The sequence below is a fragment of the Xenopus laevis genome, chromosome 8S, assembly GCF_017654675.1.
Source record: "Xenopus laevis strain J_2021 chromosome 8S, Xenopus_laevis_v10.1, whole genome shotgun sequence".
Classification (NCBI taxonomy): domain Eukaryota; kingdom Metazoa; phylum Chordata; class Amphibia; order Anura; family Pipidae; genus Xenopus; species Xenopus laevis.
The window spans coordinates 78,870,049-78,895,688 of NC_054386.1; the positions used below are offsets into that span (position 1 = coordinate 78,870,049).

The 25,640-nt window shown below is 39.3% G+C and overlaps 1 protein-coding gene across 2 annotated transcripts in view; it reads right to left on the minus strand.

Moving 5' to 3' along the window:
* Positions 1-2,464: 2,464 nt before the first annotated feature.
* The window catches only part of arhgap35.S (Rho GTPase activating protein 35 S homeolog), a 28,633-nt gene continuing 5,457 nt past the window's right edge, over positions 2,465-25,640 (minus strand). Inside the window, exons 2-7 of one of the 2 annotated variants that reach the window (XM_018233143.2) lie at positions 17,715-21,618; positions 13,176-13,326; positions 12,366-12,443; positions 9,090-9,221; positions 7,160-7,265; positions 2,465-5,029 (exon numbers count right to left, since the gene is read on the minus strand). In XM_018233143.2, the coding sequence (XP_018088632.1) occupies positions 4,720-5,029; positions 7,160-7,265; positions 9,090-9,221; positions 12,366-12,443; positions 13,176-13,326; positions 17,715-21,374 (4,437 nt within the window). In that variant the 5' untranslated portion in view covers positions 21,375-21,618 and the 3' untranslated portion in view covers positions 2,465-4,719. Of the gene's footprint in view, positions 5,030-7,159; positions 7,266-9,089; positions 9,222-12,365; positions 12,444-13,175; positions 13,327-17,714; positions 21,619-25,640 lie in introns of those variants that run through there. The other variant, XM_018233144.2, reaches the window with a different exon arrangement.

Here is a 25,640-nt window from a genome sequence, read left to right on the forward strand (position 1 = left end):
ACTTTTCAATTACTCTTCTTTTGTTATAGTTTTGAAATTATTTGCCTTCTTTTGTATCTTTCCAGTTTTGAAATGTGGTCACTGACCCTGGCAGCCAAAAACTATTGCTCTGTGAGGTTACAATTTTATTCTTACTCTTTATTCCTTATCTTTCCATTAAGGTCCTTTCCAAATCATCCTCCAGTTTCTCAATTAAACCACTGCCCGGTTGCTAGGGTAAAAAGGGGTTGTTCACCTTCCCAACACCTTTTTTTTCCAATTTAGTTGTTTTTAGATTTTTCCCCAGAAATAAAGACTTATTTCAATTACTTTCCATTATTTACTTTTTACTGTTTTTCCAAAATCTAAGTTTAAAGTTGAATGTTCGTGTCTCTGGTGTTTCAGTCTGGCAGCTCAGTAATTCAGGTGCAGACTCTAAACCGTTACAATTTTGCAACATTTAGTTGATACATTTCTCAGCAGCATCTCTGGAGTATTAGCAACTATTGTATCAATTCTAACAGCTGCCTGTAATGTCTGCTCAGCAGGGACAAACATAAGAAATGTATCAACTAAATGGATCCATTTAGAAGTTTACAGGGTCGGTGACGCCCCTCCCAGGGCTGCTTCAGAAGGTGTAAAATGACACTTTATACTTCAAAATTAGAAAAATCGTCACACATAGAAAGTGATTGGAAAAAGTGGTTATTTCTGCTGATCTATCGAAAAACAACTAGATGTTTGAAGGTGAACCACCCCTTTAACTGAAGATCTGCTCAGGGTCGGACTGGACCTTTGGGGGCTCTTCATACCTCCGGGGCACCACAGGGCCCAGTCTGACCCTACACGGTGGCAACTGGGGGCCGGAAGGGAGCCTAGGAAGCAGCATTAATGGCAGATCTGTGCCGGCAGGGCCCACCGGGTTTTTTCCCAGTGTCCCGCCGGCCCAGTCCGACCCTGGATCTGCTACACAAAAAACTAAACATTGAAAAAACACAAAAATGAAGACTGGTTGCAAAGTATCTCAGAATAATCACTATCATATAACAATAATCACATCATATTAAAAGTTAATCTGAGTTTGAACTGTCCCTTTAAAGGGAACTAAAGTCTAAAATATAATAATGCTAGAAATGCTGTATTTTGTATACCAAATATAAACATGAACTTAGTGCACCATAAGCCTAATTAAACAAATGATTTATGTTCTCCAAGTTGGCCGCAGGGGGCTGTCATCTTTTAACTACCATCTTTGCAAGACCAAGAATACACACATGCTCAGTGTGGTCTGGGCTTAATTTTGGAGGTTAAACTTAGGGATGGTCATAAAGTATCAAAACAGCACAAGTCAAATAATTTCTGCCATAGAAGCTGATACAGCAAGACTGATTAATAATCAGAATATGCAGACTGCACTGGCTCTGTGGATACAAATCTCTACACAGTCGCCTGCTGCTTTATAGGGAAACAAACAAAGCTGATCGAGTTCTGGGAAGTAAGGTGGGGGGAGGGTTCCCCCCTGCCGTTTGAAAGCATGATGGTTGCCCTGCAGAGCAGTTAGGGACCGTCTGAAGTTTCCTCTCCACAGAGTCAGAGCAAGTAAATAAATGGAATCTCACTGCATACAGTTGCATACGACAAGGTCACACCAGGCAGATTCTCCGTTGGCATAGGGTTGTGGATGTGGGTATTGTTTTGGGCTGGCAGGTCAGTTGCAATACAAGCAAACTTTGTGATGGGCAGCAGGGTGACCCAATGTACAGACAATTGGGGTGTTCTGATTAAATTAACCCATGTAAAAGGAACCTTAGAATGTAAGCTCCACTGGGGCAATGAATCATGTCTAAATATAACATATACAGTTGTGTTCAGAATAATAGCAGTCCAACATCACTAACCTGATCAATCACTGTAGAAATTATATTTCTACATGGCAAATAATTTACTAGTAGGTGTAGTAGAGTAATAGAAAACCAACAGATCCAACAGTCATGACATTCATGCTGCTGATTCTGTGTAATGGAATCATTAATTGAGGCTTGTTCCAAATAAAAGCAGTGTGGAGTCCAATTAGTGAGATCATTCATTGTGTGAAAAAAGCAGGTGTCAATTAAAAATCTGAGTAGAATGGGTCGTTCCAGACATTGGTCAGAAGAACAGTGTACTTTGATTAAAAAGTAGATTGGAGAGGGAAAAACATCAAGAAATTCAGAAAATGATAGGCTGCTCAGCGAACATGATCTCAAATGCTTTTAAATGGCGACCAAAATCTGACATGACTCACTAAAATAAATAAAGTACCCCTTGTTGGATATGAGAAGTCACCTCAGACTTCCATTACCTGTGGCCTCGTGCTTTTATATGGCCATGGACCTCCTCTGTGACTTACTGTAGAATATCCTTACATTTTACAATAGGGGGTACTTTATTCACTATATATATTACAATAGAAACAAACATATAAACTCAGAAGACAACGGAGAAATGGGAGTTTGTAACAAGATTTATTAGCTATAATACAAGTCACATTAAGGCCCTCGGAGTTTGTTCCAAATACAATGAGCAGACTCGCAGCAAATACATGATTCAGGGCGTCAGCGGAAGGATCACATTATCATGCACAAAGTGACCCAACCGTTCTAACACAACCAATGGACAGCAAAAAACAGACCAGGACATAACCAGTGCAAATTCATTAGACCACTGGTCACCCCCAAAGTCACAACAAAGCCTGCCAGGAGGCATGCGTGTGTAACTCAGCCCACTGCACATTATATGGAGTATCTGCTCAGCCTAGCATTGTGTTTCCCTGTGCACTCTCTCCTACATACACATGCTCCTCTCTGGCCCCATTACATAACACAGAGCTCCACACAATGAGATTGGCCCTTGACCATTAACTGATTTAATCTGTGTACTCAACACTTCTGTCTAAATTATCAGGAGATCATCATTGCTGCTACAAATGGATTTCTCAGATGTTAAGTACAAAGTGCCCAGCTAGTAAGATAACGCTACATACTAAGCCGTACAATTAGGGCAGCGGCACATGGGAAGATTTGTCGCCCACAATATTTTAGACATGCCTAGGGGGCAACAAATCTCCCGAAAATGCTTCTCCATTGTTGGTAATTGAAATTTCTGGTGTTATGCCTAACTGATCGCTAAATTACCAGAAGATGCCTCCAAAGAAAACTTCAGACGACTTAGAAATCAGTTGGACATACCTCCAGTGATTCCTATTACTGCCAATTTTTACTTACAATTTTCTGGAGATTTGTCGTTCATAGCCGCGTCTAAAAAAAACGTGAGCGACAAATCTTCCCATTTGCCACTGTCCTAAGCCCCTGACCATTGCCAGGAAGAGTTAATTTAATAAAGGGAGGGGCGTTGCAGTGATTAACCATAATATCAATAAGTAGGGAATTATTTGAAGTACTACTTCTATTAAGAAAAGATAATTTAACCCGATTAGATGAATTACTAGGCCTGGTATGAGTGAACTAAAGACTAAAAACTGGTTATCACGGACAAGCTAGGTAGGAAAGGTCTGTCTTTGTGAGTAGAGGGTGAGAAAAGGCAGGCTAAACTCAAGTTGTGGTTAGGCTGTGTAACTAGAGGGCAATCTCAGCGTCAGTTTAGGTTATGGGTGAGGAAGTAGTGTCTTATCCTTCATGCATATGAGGATTCAGCCTTGCTCCGAATTTAAAATGTCAACATGAGGGAATGGCTCAAATTGAGCCAGGCAATAAGGCACCTCAGGAGTTTTGCTCAAATCCATTCGGCAGTGCATTTAAATCCCGAGATGCCTATCATAAAAACAGTTGGAGCAACAGGAGACAAAATCCCCCCAGCACATGTATCATGCATGTGCACTCCAGTCTGTAGAACATATTAGTGTTCATGTAGTAATGTACAAAGCATACAACTCGGAGTTCATGCATCCTTTGTTAAACCTAATTTTCTGCATCAGTCACATCTGTAAGTGCTAAAATAATTAGTGTGGTATCTGGGTCCTGTGTGTTAAGTGTTTTATTATATTTTTTTTTATTTTGTTTTTTTTGGGAGGGGGGCGGACAAGAAACAGCATTGCTGCCCTCTTAACACCTAAAAGTAACTTACACACACACACAATGGACAACACAGAGAGACTCCTGTCTGTATAAACCAACTAGATCTGATCCAGACAATCTTGAACTGTAAATCACAGTGTTGATCTTCTCATAATCGACATTATGTGCAGATCCTCTTGTAATGCGCTGAGTGCAACTCATCATGTTATCCTTGTGTAATCCAGACTGAGTGCCACTTTATTTGTAACCCAGACTTTAGTGGAGATCTGAAGAGCAGATTAGGGCCCTGCCTCTGATCCACTCAAAGTTAGGGCTCTTCTGTACATTGGCAAACCCTCTCCACTCCCACTGTGGGTGTACCATATCCTTCTTCTCTTGCAGTCAGTGTACCAGGGACCCCATCCTTTTGCAATTTGTGTACCAGGGAACCCGACTTTTTTTCTTAAACAGTGTACCAGAGAAGCCTGGCTCCAAAATGTACCAAAGATTCACCTTGCACTTGCACAGGTGCAGTAGTGGCTGCTGTCTTCATTACAGGGTCCCAGTCTTTCATGGCTGCAATGGTCCCATGTGTAATTCTACTGACACTTTAGAAAAGGTCAGCAAACAGCAGGGAGGAGCGGACTTTGCCTCTGGGTGACTAGATACTGCTGAAGGGAAGGTCTTATCACAGGATGTTGTGCTCCGGAGGAAGTAGGGTCTGCGAGGGGGATACAGGCGTCAGAGGAGGGGATTGCGGAGGAGACGACTGGGTGAGAGGTGGAGTAGATGGGGAACTAGGAGTAGGCAGGTCCACAGGAAGGCGCTGGTAGAAGAAGTAGGCGCACTGGTGGATGAAAAGCTCAATGATTGTCTGGTATGTGCGTGTTGCAGTTAGAGCGTCCATGGTGGTAAAATCAGGGCGCATCAGTGTGGGCCAGAAGCAGATGGACAAATTTTCACTGGTCATCAGATTTATATGATGATGCTGGCTAACCCTGAAAAACAAAAAGATTAGCAAAAAAGGGAAAAGGGAAATGTAACTCACTTCAGAAATGTAGAGTAGGGGAAGTTGAACGAATGTTTTTCATTAGACAATATTTAGCACTTGCATAAAAGCATTTAATGAGTTATATATTGTAATAAAACTGCAACACAAGAAATATGCATATACAATATTTTTGTAATTACTGAATGTTACTTATTAGGACCATCTAAACAGTACTGGTCACGCTGATTAATTGGCAATAGACCAACTACTTGTCCACCTGGGCAATTTTAATTGTATGTTTTTATGGACGTGGTCCAGCACTGACGTAATATAAAGTAGTGGGTCTGTTGGGTCGTGGGAAGTTTGGCACAAAGGGTGCGTTTGGTTTTAACTCTTAATTTATTAAAAGTTATGTTTTAAGCTATGGTGAAGGATTTAAGTGCAATGCTATCACTGTCACCACTAATAGCGATCTGAACTGGGTTGCTGGGAGTTGCAGGGCAAGTGTTCAGGCTATCTGGACATATGACTCTCAGTTGTTTTTTTGTTATTATAGATACATTGTATTCAACCTTGCAGACCAGTTGTTAACTATACATTGTTGCAAATGGGATGCTTATTCTAGTACTTAATTACTGAATGTATTACAATTACACATTCTCTGTTCTCTCTGTCAAAACAGGAGATCAAAACAACAGGAAAAAAAGTAATTATGAGCATTTGTTCTAACGTTGTAGTATTGACCAGCTGCTATTTTTCAGTGCTCAGACTAACCTACACTGTGGAGTTGACTAGCTGCTGCAAGTTATATACATCCATTTTTGCACACACACAAAATAAAGAAATTTTCAGCACTCAAATTCAGCCTGTGGAAATCCATTAAAATACATTTTACTCCACCGTACCAAGACTTTTGGCTTCTTACTTAAAGAGATACTGACAACAGAAATGTAACCTTTTTTTACATCTACCATTAAATTGACTTTGCATGCTTCTTATTATTTTGCCATAAAGTATTTGCCCAATGCTTTTACATTACCTATCTGACTCTCTGTGATCGGCTATCAGGCATTAGAAACTCTAACCGACAGGCTGAGATGGGACAGTCAGGTTGGCAAAACAGTCAGGTTTAGGAACTTCAACCAACAATTACTTACAAATACAAACCTCTCAGCAAAAAACCATCAGCATGACCTATAGGTAACTTGTAATGTACACATTTTTTAGTGTCAGTATCACTTTAAGGTAAATCAAACCTAACCTGTGAAAACTGAACAGAACTTGTTTCTATGAATATACCGCACAATATTAACCCTGTTTAAATGTTATTTATTTTTCCATTCTTATTTTCCTTTTCTTACGATTTAACACATGTAACATTAAGGATTATTAATGAAAATCCTCCCCTCATTCCGCAGGGTGCCCGCTTTTTTTTTGCGGGTAACCTGCTGCTCTAATCAGACATGACCAGCCCTAACACAAGATAACAACTGCCTGGTAGATCTAATAACACTACTCAATAGCAAAATCCAGGTCCCACTGCGACTCCTTCAGTTACATTGAGTAGTAGAAACAACAGCCTGCCAGGAAGCAGTTCCATCCTAAAGTGCTGGCTTTTTCTGAAAGCACAAAATGACCTGAGATGGCTGCCGACACACCAATATTACAACTAAAAAAAAAAAAAATTACACTTGCTGGTTCAGGAATGAAATTTTATATGGAAGAGTGATTTATTTGCAGTGTAAACAGTGTAATTTAGAAATAAAAACTACATCATAAAAAGCATGACAGTATCCCTTTAAAATAAAAAAGGCTTATTTATCCTTTACACACTACAGGAAGCTTTCCTACATAATGTGTTTTAAATATATTTGCAGCTCCGGTCACATGTTTTGTTTTTGGTTTATACAGCCCTGCATGATAGACCAGCTATCTCTAAATGATTGGCTAGAAGAAGAGAGTAAGAGCAGAGAAGGGAAGGATTTTGTATATAAAGAATACAATTATGTTTTATGCAAGCAACACACAACTGTAATACAGCCTACTCAGCCAAGATACCAATCATGTTTATAAGATTTGATAAGTAACACGTGTAACATAAAAGCAACATAAACACTCTACAATAAAGGTAACCTACCGGTTTAAATGAGATATAACATATTTGAAGATCTCGTGATTTTCCTTTGGAAATTTTTTTAGAAGATCCTTCATTGCTTGGAGCTTCTGTTCTAGATGAATTATCTCTACAAAAGGAAGACAAGCATAGATGTTATTTAATGACATAGCTACAGATCATACATTTAATGCGTGTGTGTGTGTTTGTGAGTGAATGTTGTAAAGTGAAAATGGCTAACATCCCTCAGCTCATACTTCTACATATAAATGCCAGATATCAAGAGATTTCAAGCAGATTTACTGAATATAAAGTTACTTTTATGGGATGGGGAGTTGCAGTTCTTTTACATCTGGGGTGTGTCAGTCACGCACATCTGCCTTGAATGGACCATATCCATAAACTTTGAATGAGACTGAACAATAAAATGTGTTTTGTAGGCAGACGGAGAGAAGTGGATCCGTTCGTTTCCACAGCTCCGTGTAGCTGTACAGAAAGGAACAGCTTCAGACGGTAGCTGTGCCAGAGACGAGAGATATGAGGACTACAAATTCTTTGTTTCCAGAACTGCTACTTTTGCCTCCTATTGACTTAAATGGGATATTTAGAACAGCACTGAAAATTGTGTTTTCAAGCTTTTTCAGCCTTCTGGCATTTTTAAGCCTACCAGCATTTATTGGTTGAAAAACAGTTAGAGTGTCATGCGTTTTTCCATGTATGTGAAGCAGAAGTGGTTAATCATGCACCAGTTTAATACCGCGGAAAAATATGCCCATGTGCAACAAGACTTTCAGAGCCATCAGATTTTAAATTGTTGCCTGCATATGCAGATCTATAATATAATGAGCTCAGATGGTTCATAACTTTCATTTCCCTAGGCCAGATTTACTGTGAGACCATTGCAATCAAGGATAACTGGATATACCCAGTTTTTGAATTGGATATTCAGTTTTTTGATTTCTTGAAAATGCTAATATCAAACTTTGAGACTCTTCAAATGGCTGGAGACTGCATGGAATGATGGTATTTAAGAAAAACATTAACACAAACCTTTGAGTATAATTTCCTGGATCAACATAAACTCACTCAAGATGTTTATTAGAAACATTGCCCCTGAAGAAGCCGGGTTTCCGGTGAAACGCGTTGGGTGGCATAGGTGGACAGTGGGAGACCAGCTCCCATCTGCTCCCTACGTAGGTAGGCAGAATCACTCTGGGAATTGATGGAAGGGTGGTTTGGGAGGGCTGGCTTTGGTAATGACCAGTTTTTGACGTTTGGCTACTAAAAGGCATATTCTCTCTGGCTAAAAGGAAAAGCCATCATTTTGTGGTTTTTTGGAATTAACTATTAACAACCAGAATTTTTACTGGATGTCTCAATATCTGTTTACATATTGATAATAGCAGGGGAATAATTTATATATGCCGCATCGTTGAATATATCTGCAGTGGCAGTGGCTGATTGGATATCAGTGCACTATTACCCCACTTGTCCATCCTATGTGTTTTTAAGTTATGTGTATTTTTATGGACATTGTCCAGCTTCATTGAGGGGGATCCCCAATGATGTGTTTGTGTAGCGTGATCTTTTAAGTGAGATTAATAAAAGTTGAGTTTTAATTAACTAATTACCTTAGCACCTGAACTAGTTAACTGGAGGAATGCAGGAGGGATACAGTAGCAATTATGTGTTCCACCATGTACTTCCTCAATAGATATATATGATGTTTATTACAAACAGTCAGATTCAAGATTAGTATATGGATCGTCTCAAAGGAAAGTATGCAAAATTATGCAAGGTAATTAAACACAACACCACCATTTTTTTAAAAAATGTATCCTCTATAATGGAGCAGATAAGCAAGGAATCTTTGGTAACTTATAAATCGGGGGTTGCATTATACATTGCCCGAGACCCTGAGCAGAGTAAAACCAAAGTAGATAGTGTCTCTTACTATATGCTTCCACCAGCTCAGTCTGCATACTGTATGGCACCAGAGGGTCCGGTAGCTCAGAGAAGAAACTCTTCAAGGCTCCAGCCACAGTGTTCACTGTAAAATCCTTTTCCACCAGGTCTAGGTTATGATCTTAAAATAAAAACAAAAAAGGTAACTCAACAGTAATGTACATTTTGCACTACTGTCTCTATGATTTTGCACATTTTGTCATCTCATTCACATCAGTCCCTGCCCCATGGGAGATTGTAATATGAATTCCTATCACATGCACACACTATAATCAATTTTATTAGTAGTCAATTGCCCTGCCAAAATATTTTTGGAGTGTAGGAGGAAAACAGCATAAAAACAGGCTACAGATACCAGCACTAAAAAGCAAAAAAGCAGCGTTACCTTGAATGAAGACACTTGTGTTTCATAATAGAAGCAGAAGACTTAAAGTGGAATTAGTAAGTCTTTAAAAAGCTGCTTAATAAATATACTTGTCAGTATATTCCACTTGTAAGCAAGGAACGTTGTTGCAAAGCAAAACCTTTTTGGTTCAATAGAAGTGTTGGTGTTGAGGTGGGTGACGTGCTTTTAAGGCTTTCAAGTTAGCTGGGACAGCTGAATCATTTACAAGGTACAAAGAGGTCAATAAATCATGCAAAGAAGCTATAATTGTTATGGAAAAGGATATTGCAGCAAGCAGTAAAAAAAATCCAAAATTACTTTTTAAATATGTTAATAGTAAAAAATGAAGCAGGAAGGGGTGGGGACCTTTACTATCAGAGGGGGGTCAGCTGGTTAATGAAAACAAAATAAAACCGCAGATTCTGAACTAATTTATTTTCATCTGTCTACACAAATGAGGAACCAGTTAATGAAGGTTTCCTTCTTAAAAGTCCCAATTCTAGTAATACAACTAATGATGCATGGTTCACACATGATGAAATTCAAAAGAAACTAGAACATGTTAAAGGGGACCCGTCACCCAAAAAAAATATTCAAAATCCTATTTTATCACATTAGTCAAGCAAAATGAACTTTAATTACACTATATAAATTATTTGAATCTTGTTTCCTTCAGTCTGGGATTTCAAAATTATAGCAAGCAGGCAGCAGCCATTTTGTGGACACTGTTATTAAGACAAGCCTTGTATCATCTCAGAATCTTGTTTGTGCACCAGAATGGGGGACCCGATGTCCATCCTCATGCCCTGGCTACACAATTAAATGATAAAGAGAACGGGGGAATATGTGGAGAGCAGTGACATCTAGGAAGTGCTGAATTGAAAGTGAAAGTAATTGTCTGCCCCGCCTCTAGAGGAGTGGCAGACAATATTTGATTGACATCTGAGATTTTTAAATGAGCTTACAACAGCTATGAATGCTTTATTAAAAAATAGAAATTGGATTTCATATTTAATTTGAAAAGGACTTTTATTATACAGATTTTTGTGTCTGGGTGACAGGTCCACTTTAGGATTAACAAAGGTCCGGTGCCAAATGGTATTCATCCCAGGGTAATTAGCGAGCTTAGCTCTGTGATTGCCAAACCTCTTTACTTAATTTTTCAGGATTCATTGAGATCTGGCATAGTGCCGAGAGACTGGGGAATTGCTAATATGATGCCTCTATTCAAAAAAGGGTCCCGTTCTAAGCCTCAAAACTATAGGCCAGTTAGTCTGACGTCAGTGGTAGGAAAGCTTTTCGAAGGGTTAATAAAGGATAAGATAATGGACTTCATAGCAAATCACAATACTATGAGTTTGTGCCAGCATGGTTTTATGCTTAATAGATCTTGCAAGACCAACTTAATTTCTTTTTACGAGAAGGTAAGTAGGGACCTCGATTCTGGGGTGGCAGTGGTTGTGATCTACTTAGACTTTGCTAAAGCATTTGATACAGTGCCAAACAGAAGGTTACTAGTTAAATTAAGGAATGTTGGCCTGGAACATAGTATTTGTTCCTGGATAGAGAACTGGCTAAAAGATAGACTACAAAGAGTGGTGGTCTAATTGTACCAGTGTTGTTAGTGGAGTACCGCAGAGCTCTGTACTAGGTCCCTTGCTTTTAAACTTGCATTGAAAGTACTGTTTATTTTTGCAGATGATACTAAATTGTGCAGAACTATAGGTTCCATGCAGGATGCTGCCACTTTGCAGAGTGATCTGTCTAAGTTGGAAAACTGGGCAGCAAACTGGAAAATGAGGTTCAAATGCAAGGTTATGCACTTTGGCAAAAATAATATAAATGCAAGTTATACACTAAATGGCAGTGTGTTGGGAGTTTCCTTAACTGAGAAGGATCTAGGGGTTTTTGTAGATAACAAGTTGTCTAATTCTGGGCAGTGTCATTCTGTGGCTACTAAAGCAAATAAAGTTCTGTCTTGCATAAAAAAAGGGCATTAACTAAAGGGATGAAAACATAATTATGTCTCTTTATAGGTCCCTGGTGAGGCCTCATCTGGAGTATGCAGTGCAGTTTTGGGCTCCAGTCCTTAAGAGGGATATAAATGAGCTGGAGAGAGTGCAGAGACGTGCAACTAAATTGGTTAGAGGGATGGAAGACTTAAATTATGAGGGTAGACTGTCAAGGTTGGGGTTGTTTTCTCTGGAAAAAAGGCACTTGCGAGGGGACATAATTACACTTTACAAGTACATTAGAGGACATTATAGACAAATAGCAGGGGACCTTTTAACCCATAAAGTGGATCACCGTACCAGAGGCCACCCCTTTAGACTAGAAGAAAAGAACTTTCATTTGAAGCAACGTAGGGGATTCTCCACAGTCAGGACAGTGAGGTTGTGGAATGCACTGCCGGGTGATGTTGTGATGGCTGATTCAGGTAATGCATTTAAGAATGGCTTGGATGATTTCTTGGACAGACATAATATCAAAGGCTATTGTGATACTAAACTCTATAGTTAGTATAGATATGGGTATATAGAATTTATGTGAAAGTAGGGAGGGGTGTGTGTATGGATGCTGGGTTTTCATTTGGAGGGGTTGAACTTGATGGACTTTGTCTTTTTTCAACCCAATTTAACTATGTAACTGTGTAACTGTTTTCCTCATCTCCCGTAGAATAAGAAAACCATAAAAATACTAGTAAAAATCCTCTGCTCCTGGCCTCTTTGTTGTTGGGTAATAAAGTCAGCACTGTGCTGAAGAAAAATAAAACTTCACATAAAAACAGCAGTATATTTAAAAAAACAAACAAAAAAAAACATTTATATATATAAATGTAAGCATTCAGAGATTCTCCAATTTCGGACATGATCCACACACCTTGGTCAAATTGCCTTTGAAGAGAATCCATCTCAGATTTGTTTCCACTAACACGATAGATGCCTTCTGTGGTCATTCCTAGGAACAAAGACAGCATCATATGAGTTTGAATCTAAAATGAAATCACTTATATCATCTTTAAAAAGCCTGAATTTATCAACTCTCAACATTTGGAACACAATTAGTTGCAAAATACCCTTCTGTATAATATTTTTTTCAGGTTTAATGGTCCAGGTTTAAAGCATGAGGAATTGGCATGGGTGAAATAGAAAGGGAGCGGTTATCGTAAAAGACAAAACACGAAAGTGGGGTTTCTGAACTCTTTAGATAACAAAGCCTTTCTGGATAATATAGGAAACAATATTAAATATCAGTATGTGTTCCCTTTTCTTTACTTTTCACTATAAAAAAAAAAATCAGGTCATTTTGATTTAAATGATTACATATTCAATTATGTCTTCCAATGCGGTTTATATATTTGCACCTATATTTTGTATTATAATGTTGTATTGAGCCTTGTTATTGTTCTACAGTACAGTGCTTTGCTTACAAATCAAGTAGCACTATATAAATAAAAATATACATATACAGTGATGGCCATGGCTTACTTTTGCTATACCACTAACATAAGGAAGAAATACATTTATCTTTACCCACATTACATAATGGACAGATTGTGATTTGTCAAATTTGCTACACACAACCCTCCAGGGAAAAGTAACAGCTCTCAAAACATAATACTGCACATATGAAGAAGATAGTATTCACAGAAAAGATAAAACATTTTAGAATATTTATGCACACACACACCCTCACCAGTGGCTTCGATGTACTCTACACACTTCTCAATGAATATTGGAATTGGTCGTTCAGCAGTCACCACGCTACTCAGAGGAAAGCCAAAGTAATTACTCTCCCAGGTTGCCTTGGTTAAAGATGGACGAGGTTTGGGTTTCACTTTCTGGAAAGAAAAATATAAAATGATCAGAGAGAGAAGAACAGATGTCTGCCTTAATGTGCTCAAAATGGCAAAAGTACAGCCGCAAAAAGTGGCTAATGATATATATTTGCTCTAAAAATCTTCAGGCTAGGGCCAGACAATGTATATCAATGAGGATTCTCCACAGGCAGGGAATTTGCTGCCCTCAAGCCTTTTCAACTGTGGGCGGACTTCGACACAAAATGCTGTGTTTTGGTGCCGAAATCCACCGGTGAAGAAGAGCAGTAGATTCTTGGCTTGCGTAGGTCAGGATCTGCCATTGTCTGGCCATGGCCTCAAGGTATGCCTTTCTTTGTACACACTTCTCATGACATGTGCCTGCTATTCTCCTTTCAATTGCAAATGCAGATCTTACCCATCATGCCTCTATAACGAGAGCATAGTCAGAGATAAAGTGCAATTACAAGTAATGAAAGGATTCTCCTAATATTGTCTCCTGAAAGTGAACAAGCCCTACAATTTATCATGAGGATGCAAATGCTCCTTGAATTCTCAAGTCATGCCATTTATATGCCTGGAATTTTGGCTCTCCAGTTACATATACTGTGAAATAGTAATTTTCAATAGCTGTGGCATGGTCCAGAAAAACAGGTCATTGTCCTCAGCATGACCAAGTGCTCCAAAGACTTAATATATCAAACATGATATAAATCGTTTAAGTATGATATATAAATAAATGATGGTGAGCTTGGGCATTCTAGGATGGAGTGGATACATAAAACTTTTGGAGAGCCACATATGCCCCAGTTGGATGACTAAGGGCAATGCCACGAGGAGATTTGTCGACCATGTTAAAAATTTGCTTCTTTACATAAGTTAAAGGAGAAGGAAAGCTACCAAGGCAGTTTATTGGCAATAGATTAGCTACAACAGTGCAAGCTAGAATGCCTTTTTTATTCTTTAGAATGCTGTACCATATCTGCGTAATCAGCTCTAGACACTGTCTCGGTTTGTTTAGGATTGCAGCTGCCATATTAGCTTGCTGTGACAACATTTTCTTCCTGAGTCTCTCCCTGCCCACTCATAGCTCTGAGCTCAGATAACAGCAGTAAGGGGGAGGAGAGAGACGAGCAAAATGAGCATGCTCAAGCCCTAGAGGTTTATGCTGAATACAAGAAGTCTGATACAGAAGCCCATGAGTACACAACAGAAGGAAAGAAATGTGGTGTTTCTTTTGACAGAGAACTTAGAGCAGCATTGCTTTGAGGGTTTACTAGTGTATTCATATAGACCTTTCTGATAAAGCTTACTTAATTTTAACCTTTCCTTCTCCTTTAAAACGTTAACAGAGGCAAGGTATTTTCAGGTAGATGTGATGCCTACAATAGCGAATTTTCAACACGAATGATAAATCCACTTTGCTCTGAACCACTCATGTCCATTTTCGAGACAGCTGTAAGTTTATGGCACATAGGGCAGGGTCAGACAGACCTCGGAAAGCTTATGGGAGCATTTTGAATCTAAGGTGTGCATGTTACTGCTCCATTCCTCAAGCTGTGTTATTTGAGGAATATTATTAGCCTGCTACAGGTGTTGATAACCATGGATACCTCTGTTCAAGTTCAACCACTTTTGGCCCAGACTGGAGAATGTGCACTCCAGTAGGTTGTGTATCATTGGGCTTGAAAATGCTGTGTTGAGAGTTAAGATGAAACAGTTGCTACTATATAAAAGCAAATATCTGAACAAAAGCAAAACTCAAAGGGGGGAATTCACAAAAGTGTCGGTAAAATAAGTCACCCAGAAGTGGCGGTCGACAAATTTGTAAAATGTCGTATGAACGGCAAATTCACAAAAGCAGATGTTACCATCTCTGAATGTCTCGTAAGTCTGTCAATTTTCTAAAATGTCGTATATCTTTTCATCGTACAAACGACATTTACCAAGACTTTTTAAAAGACAATTTGACTGACATTTTCATTTTGGAGAGCCTAAAGTGTCTGAAAAATTGTCGGTAAAAAAAATGAGTTTACGAGTAATTCATAAAAATGTCGGGAAAAGTGGCGCCGAAAAAGCCACGCCCACTTTTAACGACACTAATTCAAAAGTGTCGTAAGTGTCGGAAAATTGGCGGAGAAATGCTCTGTGAATTTGTCGGCTGCTGCTACGACACTTTCTACGACATTTTAAAGACATTTTTTCGTTCCCGACACTTTTGTGAATTCCCCCCAAAATCTCAGGAGCAGAAATGTAAATAAGCAATAACAAAAAGGTCTTTATGCATGCCTTCTTTTTTTAATAACTTTTGTTAAAGGGGATCTATCACGAAAATTAAGACTTAATATAAGCGTCATCATACTGAAATAAGAAACTTTCTAAATATAATCAATTAAAAATTCTGTACTGTCTCCTCATTCTGTCTTCATGCAGAAGTTGGGTGTCAGATATTCATTGACAGATAGATCCAATATATCTTATAGGGGGGCTCCTTTTGCCTAGAAGATGTAATAGAGCTCACACTATTAAAATCACCAGATATTATATGTCTCTCTACATGCAGAACAGCTTGTCTAAATCACCCTCCTAGATATTTATTATGTTATGGTCACATAAGAAATAGTTGTTTGTTAAATATAGCAATATACATTTTCTTATAAATCAATATTTAAGTAATATTTTCCATGGAACAGAATGTTAACTATTTTTTTATGGATGTAGATCATAATGGGACAACATCACTAAAAGTAGACCTTGCATTAGTAAAGTATGGGCACTCCTGATATATTGGGTCTAACTGTCAATGAATATCAGACACCCAACTGCTGCATTAAGAGAGAATTAAGAGAAACAGATGCTAAGAGTGGAATAGTGAAGATGACAGAAACCGTTAAGAATGTTTAATTGATTGTATTTAGAAAGTTTCTTATTCCAGTATGATGAAGCTTACAGTATATTTAATTTAAATTTTTGGCGATAGTTGCCCTTTAAGCAATGAGTTGTGATCTCTATCTATTAGAAAAGAGGGAGACCAAAGCAGGATGGCGCTGCCTTTGGCAATAAAATTACCTGTGGTACCTATAAGATTTGGCTTCTAATTCATAAATAAAAGAAATACTTAATTTGGTTGGATAATACAAGTAATTGTTTTTTTAATGGCTATGCAGGCTAATATTGACTGCAGTTGCTTAGTTAGTAGGGGGTGCATTCATATTTTACTAAAATGAACACTGGAGATGAGTACACAGTGAAAACTTGCATTCGTGCTGAGAAATTAAGCAGCCCACTCTAAAATGAATGTAGGGTGCCGCTGTTTAATGTAAAAGCATGAGGCAGAGGGAATGGAACAGGGACACGGGGGACTGAGAGAAAAGAGAAAATGACTTGAGAACAATAAGTTAAAAAGGAACCAGGGGGCTAAAACAAGAATGGGAAAGAAACAGAGATAATTGAAAAAGCTGGGAGGGGGAAGAAACCACAGAAAACAGAGGAAAGAAGCAAATGGGACATGGAGATACAAAAAGAAAGGCATATTTTGAGATAAAAACCCTCAAATCAACCAAACAACTTGAGCTTTGCCTAAAGGTGGCCATACACGGATAGATCCGCTCGTTTGGCGATGTCGCCAAACGAGCGGATCTCCCTCCGATATGCCCACCTTGAGGTGGGCAATATCGGGCTGATCCGATCGTGGGCCCTAGGGCCCAACGATCGGATCCTAGCGTTCACCAAACGGGCGGTCGGATCGCGGGACCGCATCAACGAACAGATGCGGCCGCGATCCGACGGGATTTTTAATCCCATCCGATCGAGATCTGCCCGACTTTCGGCCAGATCTCGATCGGGGAAGCCCGTCGGGGGCCCCCATACACGGGCCAATAAGCTGCCGACACGGTCTGTCGGCAGCTTTTATCGGCCCGTGTATGGCCACCTTAAGACAACTCCCACATTACCGCCTCAGCTTTTAAATGGCAAATTTTTACATTAGAATTTGAGGGTTTTTTTCGCTTAATAAGTACCAGACATTCCATTCTTTATAACTTGAATGTGTGAGGTTTGGGTGCAAAAAAAAATTTTGAATCGTAGAAAAAAATGTATTCGATTTTTCATACATCTGCCCCTTAATTTGGAATTAACCAAAACGTTAACTTTTTTTAATATTCAGATCTGCCACAGTATAAGACTGGTGATCCCAGTTTTCTTCATGTGTCCAGCCACAACTACATACAGTGCATGGCAGGCACATGAAACACTTGTGAATACCCTCAATCGATACAAACATTATATATACACATTATACCTTTTTAAAATATGGATAAAATCTATTCTGGTGACAGTGTCCCTTTAATTACAAGAATAAAGTTTTTTCATTAGCAGTAATAACGTTTACCCTCAAAGGTCCATTCAGTTACCTTAGTGGTCCTTCTCAAACTACGCAAAATGTTCCTCTTGCGTGGGTCCTCTCCATCAGCTTCATAGGAATTTGTAGTATTGTCCCCCTTTGTACCCTGTGTTCCAGTTTCCTCTTCCTTTTTCCGAATTGGTCCCAGTTCATCATCGCTGCCAACACTCAAACTACTCCTGTAGCTTGAGAATTTCCCAAGTTTAGCACACTTGGTACGGTAAAGGACAGGTTTAGTGACAATTGATGTTTTTCTTGCTCGCTCCAATGAGTTTGTGTCCATATCACTGTCTGAGCCATTTCCACTTCCATTAGATTGTGGTTTGTTGGTATTACGTATAGTGATGATCTTTCCTTGAGTGCTATCATGGGGTACAGAGTAAATATTCTCCTCCTGGTTTCTTGGTTTCACTACTGAATCCATGGGTTCAGCATAATCAGAAGGGTCAAATGGCTCCAAAGGGGGCCAGTTTATGGAAGTTAAGGACTTACGGTGTCCGTCCCGGGCCCCTGTATCCAAATAGGATAGCTCAGGCTTTGAAATTTCATATGGAACTGGGGGCTTTGGCTTAAGGGGAGGAGGTACCTTGTTGTTGAACTTGCTCTCTAAGGTGTTTATCATTGGAATGAAGTGAAGATTCTCAGTCTCCTCCAGTTCTCTGGAAAATTTTGTGGGGGCTGCTATGTTAGGCTCCTCTCTAAATAAGATGTGTTGAGGTGAAGGCTCAAGGTCTTCTTCAGAGTCTGGCAAGTGGGAATTGCAAAGGGGTGAGCCTGCACGGGGTGAGCTAAACACTTCCTCTGTGGTGCTGCAGGCCTCTGCTGTATTATCATACATGTGAGAGGCCTCAATAATAACCTTTTTCTCCAACACGTCTTTAAAGAAAGGGTAAAACAAATCCAACTTCGGCTGTGTCTGCCCTTGTGGTAGAATAAGGAATTTACCTTCAATATCCTGAGCAATTTCCTCTCCTTCTTGTAACTGTTCTCGTGCCACATTTTCTAAGTATGGTAGAGGTCCCTCAGTTAAGGCAACAAGCTGCACAGGGACAATATCTTGCACTTCACACAAAAAGGCACGCAGCATAGCTAGGGAAGCACGACGTTTGGCTCCGTAGAAAATCATGTAGCCGTGCACTAAACGAGTCTTGCGAACATTAAAGGAGGAATGATACGACAACATCAGCAGCTCCAAGCGACGTTTTTGACTGCCAATCGGGAGGTCAAGTAGAACTGATCCACCAAGCCCGTAGTATGAAGGACGGTAAGTGTGAGGTTTTAGTGCATTCAGCACATCTTCTATGTTAAATAAGTCTGCACACATCATGCACATTACAATACGCATCTCACAATCTGTCAAGTCTTTGATGCTTGGAGTGGAGCTGACAAGATTTAGGTTTCTTTTTGACTCCAGTAGTCCTCTAAGAATTAGGCTTATTTGTTTCTCATTTATATTGCGGCCATAGCCCATTCCAGTGGAAGCTGCATCAAGAAAGACACACTGAAGCTTACTGGCAACGTGTTGGCCATGTTGAATGAGGCTATGTGCAGTTTCACTGCTTGTGTCTCCTCTCCTGTTAACAAGGATCAATGTGAGGGGCAAATGGATTAAGTGATTTTCCTTTCGACCTAGGCTTGATTCTCTGCTTTTCTCAATACTTTCTACAACATAGGACAGAGACTCCTTGGAGTTGTACAGGCAAAGACAGCCATGAGGCTGGAATGTTGATGTCTGGAAAGAATTAACAGGAAGCCGCACATTGCCTTCTATAGGCCTTAGAGACAACTCATACATCTTTCCATCAATTATGTATTTATCATCATTTGTGCAGAGTGCTCGGATCTCATTCGCTAACTCTCGTGCCAAACCATCCTTTCCAAGGATCACAAGGTTGATCCTATCTACATTTGGATCTTTTTGTAGTCTGTCATAGGGATATGTGCACCTGGAACTGAGTATATGCTCAATCTTTGTATCAACACAGTTAGGGCTGCTAGGACAAGTGTCCTTAGTTGGATGATAGACAAAGTGAATGTGTTTAAGAATCAGGGCATCCCGCTCAGCCTGCAGCTTCTGCAATGCTTTGAAACGTTGTTCCTCGCCAAGAACATCCTGGATGACACCCATTTTCTCTTTACTGGGTTTGGCATCTAGTTCTAGCTCATAAAAGAGCTCTGAATACTCAAGCAACAACTCTTGAAAGTCTTCCTTAGCCTTGTCAATAATCTCTTTTTGGTGCCGGTTGTAGATTTCTATGTATACAGGCTCTTCAAGCCACTGGTAAAATTCTTCACTCATGATAAAACTCCGAGCCTCTTCCCAAGGCTTACCTGGTGTTATGAAAGGAGAAGTGGTCAAGTTGTCCTTGAAAGATCTCTTCATCTCTTCCTTTTTCCTGGCATTTCTTAACTTCTCCAAGTGGGCTGCATAGACCTCTGCTGCAGACACAGTTTCCAGCAAATCATAAGGTATGCGGTCATCAATGCTGTCAATGTGGTTTGTGAGATCCCATGGTGTCTCTTCCAGGACAATAAATTTTTTAAGGAACTCTGTCTTTGATTCCAGCAAATTAGAAACCTTAACCCAGCTTAAGTGGTCTATTTCATCCAGATCAGGCACAAGGCTATCTAAGGCTCCTGGAAGAACAGAGAGGTAATTTTTTCTGCGTCGTTCTATGTGTTCCTGTTTAAGCCTTTGCACATGCTGATGAAATAGCTTCTTAGCTTTGTCTGTTCCCTCTAAATGCACATAATCCTGGTATTCAATGCTGCTATGCATGCGTCTGCTAATATTGACCCATGTCTCATTATGAGACTTTACTACACGGCTAACAAGCCATTCATATTTGTCCTTTGCAGCAGCAATCAGCTGGCTCTGCTGCTTTAGTGCCTCAAAGTAAGGAATAATTTTAGACTTTCCACGACTTTTGTCTATAAGCTGCACTAATGTAGTGAATGCCAGATCCACATTCACATTAGATCGGGCTGACGTCTCTACAATTTGCAGGTTCTTTTTGTTGAGGGCAAAACTATGAGCATCACGGATATAACGTTCTACTCCTTCATCACACTTTGTAAGAACCAGAACAATGGGTTTCTTCGTCTTGGCCAGCTGCGTGTAAAGACTGGACACAAACTTAAGCTGATCATCAAAGTTGCGATTCATTCCACGACTAACATCTATACACAGGAGGAAGCCATCAATCAACAATTTACCCTCAGGCATCTGCTTCTGCTCAAAGTCCTGTTCCAAGCCCAACTGATCTGTGCAAAAGTACATAAGTTTTTCAGCAGAGGCCAGCTTACAGGAGGCAGCACGCTTGATGTAAGGCTGTAGGGCAGTACTACGGTGAGGCTGGAATGTCTGATCATCAATGAATTCTGTCTGCTCCACCACATGTACCTTAAAGTCCACACAATCTTCCGGCATCCGTCCACTCTCTCCCCAGAACAGAAAATGGTCATTGTTTACAACACGGCCCCCAAAGTCACTAGTGCTAAGGACGGATGTGTGGTCCAGGTGAAAATCATCTGCACTGGGTCTTACAAATCGATTACAAAGGCATGATTTTCCAATGCCACATTGGCCTTTCTCTTTTTCTGTGCCAGAAAGGCCAACAACGCTGACACTGTAGGTGGGCACACGTACATCTTGTTTCCGTGCCATCATCGTGGTGCATTACTCATCCTCCCCACATCAACAATTGCTGAGGTGAGGCCTCACACTGCCACCCCATGCACAGATTTTACTTGAAGGCAAGATACACCAGGATGGCAACAAGAGTAAAAACCTCTGTAGGCCCATGCACAGGATTCTTCTTTCTCGATGGCCACACAAGGCAATTCGTCACAATTTCAAAATCATCATTTGGAGGCAGATACAGACGTCATAATGAGATATGTGATGCCATAATCTGCGTAAACAAAAATGAGAGTGTTCGTTAGAACCAAAAAAGTGTAGGACAAAGCATAAAAAAAGGACAATAATGCGAGAAAGTACCAACAATTCAGGCCTTAGAAAACAAACTGATGAATGCTTAAACAACATGGCTGTTTCCAAGGCATTTATTAGTCTTTATCAGTGATTGACAATGAGCCCACCTTACTGCCAGTGATATACTGGACTTTTTAAAACCCCATCTTCTATTGTACATCCTATATATATAGCACACTGAACTTTGACATACAACATCCATGGCTGGCAACAACTTGAGGTAATGTCGTTTTTTTTTACTAATAAGCATTTATGCCTTTTCGATATTCTGGTAGAACATAGAAGCAAATTTCAAAGCAGCTCAGTCTTAAAGGGGTCATTGAGGGCATAAGATCTATAATGTAAACTGAGGGTAAGGAATGGTAGATAAAAATGTACTGGGGAAAGGACAAGCCAAGATATTCACCCACTGGGACTGCAGATGAATATAAACAAGTAACATACCAGTCTCCCACCAGATATATTTTTTTTTCCACAGAGTTCAACAGAAAAAAAAACTATTGACTGATGTATGTGAAGCAGTTAGAATTGAATTGCTTAAAATTAAATGTCTTAATGAGTCCCCCACCCAAACTAATCTCAGGTACTTGACAACAGCAGAGGGAGGTAATAAGGTGAAAAAGTCTTGATGGATGTTCGTGTTGTGGTTATGGGAACACTGCTACTCCACTCCCCCATGAATATTACCACAAAACTCATCAGCATTTAAAATGGTTTAAGAGACACCTTGACCTGAAACTCTCATTTAAAATATGACTTGCTGCAAAGAAATATTTTGTTGCAGTGCTGGACAAACCGATACAGTCATATGAAAAAGTTGGGAACCCCTCTCAGCCTGCATAATAATTTACTCCACTTTCAACAAAAAAGATAAGTGGTTTGTCTTTCATTTCCCAGGAACATCTGAGTACTGGGGTGATTTCTGAACAAAGATTTTTATTGAAGCATTATTCAGTTGTACGAAATTAATTCAAATGTGAAAAACTGGCTGTGCAACAATTTGAGGAACCCTTGTAATTTTACTAATCTGAATGCATGTAGCTGCTCAATACTGATAACTGGCAACACCAAATTGGTTGGATTAGCTCTTAAGCCTTGAACTTCATAGGTGTGTCCAATAATGAGAAAAGGTATTTAAGGAGGCCAATTGCAAGTTGTGCTTCTTTTTGACTTTTATCTGAAGAGTGACAGCATGGGATCCTCAAAGAAACTATCATGGTTTAGGGGAAGTCTACAAAAAGCTCTCTCAGAGGTTTAAACTGTAAAGAATGAAATCAGAAAATGGAAGGCCACAGGCAAAATTGCTGTAAAACCAATGTCTGGCAGGCCAAGATAAATACAGGAGCGGCATACGCGGAGGATTGTGAGAATGGTTACAGACAACCCAAAGATCATGAGCACAAAGAACATATGTATGGCAGGGTAATGAGAAAGAAGCCCTTTCTGCACTCACACCACAAACAGAGTCACTCGTTTTATGCAAAAGCTCATTTAGACAAGCCAGTAATTTTGCAACAAAGTGCTTTGGACTGATGAGACAAAAAAATTGTTATTTGGTCATAACAAAAAGTGCTTTGCATGCGGAACATTCCAAGAAAAACACCTGCTACCTCCTGTCAAATTTGGTGGATGTTCCATCATGCTGTGGGGCTGTGTGGCTAGTTCAGGGACTGGGGCCCTCGTTAAAGTCAAGGGTCGGATGAATTCAAGCCAATATCAACAAATTCTTCAGGATAATCAAGCATCACAAAGTCATGTGGATATTCCAACAACACAATGGCTCTAAACACACTTCGAAATCTACAAAGGCATTTATGCAGAGGGTTCAATATTTTGGAATGGCTGTCACAATCCCCTGACTTGAATTTCATCAACAATCTATTGGATGATTTGAAGTATAAGTGTAATATCTCTGTTGGGGTGCCCAAATTTATGCACCTGTAATTTTTTTTTATGATGCATATTGCATATTTTCTGTTAATCCAATAAACTTAATGTCCCTGCTGAAATACTACCATAAGTCATATTGGGGGTCATTTATAAAGTTTGTGCAGCGCATATTCATTCCCAAATGGTTGTACTGCACATGCTTTTTCGTGAACACATAAGACAGGTGTTTGCGTGAGTGTGCCCACTGTGCGAGCATTGACAGTAACTTCAATTTGCAAAACTGTTTTGCGAATATTTTTCCACCAAAGTTGTGGCGTATTTCAAATGCCATTTGCGATTTTTTACATATTTAAAAAGCTTATAGACATTCGCCTTGTGAAAAACATTTTGCAATTCTGTTTGCACGCTCTTATTCAGCTTTAGAAATGTAAGCATGTGCAGGGCAAATATTTTCACTGTGTGAACCAATCTGCCCTGCGCAAAGTTTATAAATGAGCCCCGTTATTAGGGATGCACCGAATCCAGGATTCGGTTCGGGATTCTGCCTTTTTCAGCAGGATTCGGACTAATCCTTCTGCCCTGCCGAACCGAATCCAAATCCTAATTTACATATGCAAATTAAGGGCAGGGAGGGAAATCGTGTGACTTTTTGTATCAAAACAATGAAGTAAAAAATGTTTTTCCCTTCCCACCCCTAATTTGCATATGCATATTAGGATTCAGTTCGGTATTCGGGCGAATCTTTCACAAAGGATTCGGGGGTTCGGTCGAATCCAAAATAGTGGATTCAGTGCATCCCTACCCGTTATATATTAAAAGGAAGTTGCTACTTTGAAAGCTCAGCCAATAATTAACAAAACTCCAAAGGATTAAGAGGGGTTCCCAAACTTTTTCATACGACTGTATAAACTTTAAAAGCAAATACAATATTTTAACCTTATGGCATTACTGCTCCTTTAAGTTTTAATGTGGAACGGTCACCTAGACATAAAAATCTGTATTCAAAAAAAAGTCCTTTTCAAATTAAACATGAAATCCAATTTCTATTTTTTACTAAAGCATTCATAGCTGTTGTAAGCTCATTTAAAAATCTTAGCTGTCAATGTCTGCCCCTCCTCTATGCCTTAGTCGAATTTCAAGTTCATGGAAGTTTATAGGAGTTTAAAAAATAAAAAAAAACTCATGCATTTGAAATTCAACCCTTGATAAATCTGCCCCCCCCCCATGTGTACAGTTTTCAAAGGATAAACTGGAAACCCTGCTTCTTTAGGCAATTTATGCATTTTTTTCGTTATTAATGCTATTATTAGCTCTTCCATCACACTATTATGCAATACCGATAGTCACATACTTGCTAAAGCCTTTGTGCCTTGCTGATAACTAAATGTAGCAGTCTAAAATATGTGAATATACCAAATTGCAGTATAGTGTGCCCGTTTAAGACAAAATTATTCTAACCTGCTACAGGTAGTAGTTGTTGGTTCAGAGCAGTAGGCTCTATATGCCTTGTACTCATGTGGATTTTATATGTTTTTAAACAGTGTGTATGTATATTATTATTTTACAGCACTGATGGGAACATTGAAGATTTTAAAGCACAATCTATGTTTATTTATGGATACACGGATATTAATGTTTTTTCGGAAGTTTTATAGCACAATAATGTTTCTAGGATTTTTTAAAAAAATTCGTTTTGTACATGATGTTAAAAAATTCTTTCCTTTTTTTATACATGATGTTAATTCAATTGATGGCACGCCCCTTTGGCTAATTTTTAACCTGATGGGAGGGCTTTTATAGCCTGGTTTGTTCTGTGTTGGTTACACTTGAGAAAGGGTATATAATAACCCGAAACATGTCGTGTAGTAGCTTTTAATAAATACAACCACAGCGTTTTTGCTATTGAGCAGTGCTCTCCTCATTCTTTAATTTTAGTAGTTGTTGGTTAATTGTGGCTAAAGATAGCAACGTCACAACTTTGCATGAAATCCACATGCTATATGGATGCATAAAAATGATAGTTTTCAAAAACTGCATTCATTTCCAAGTAGC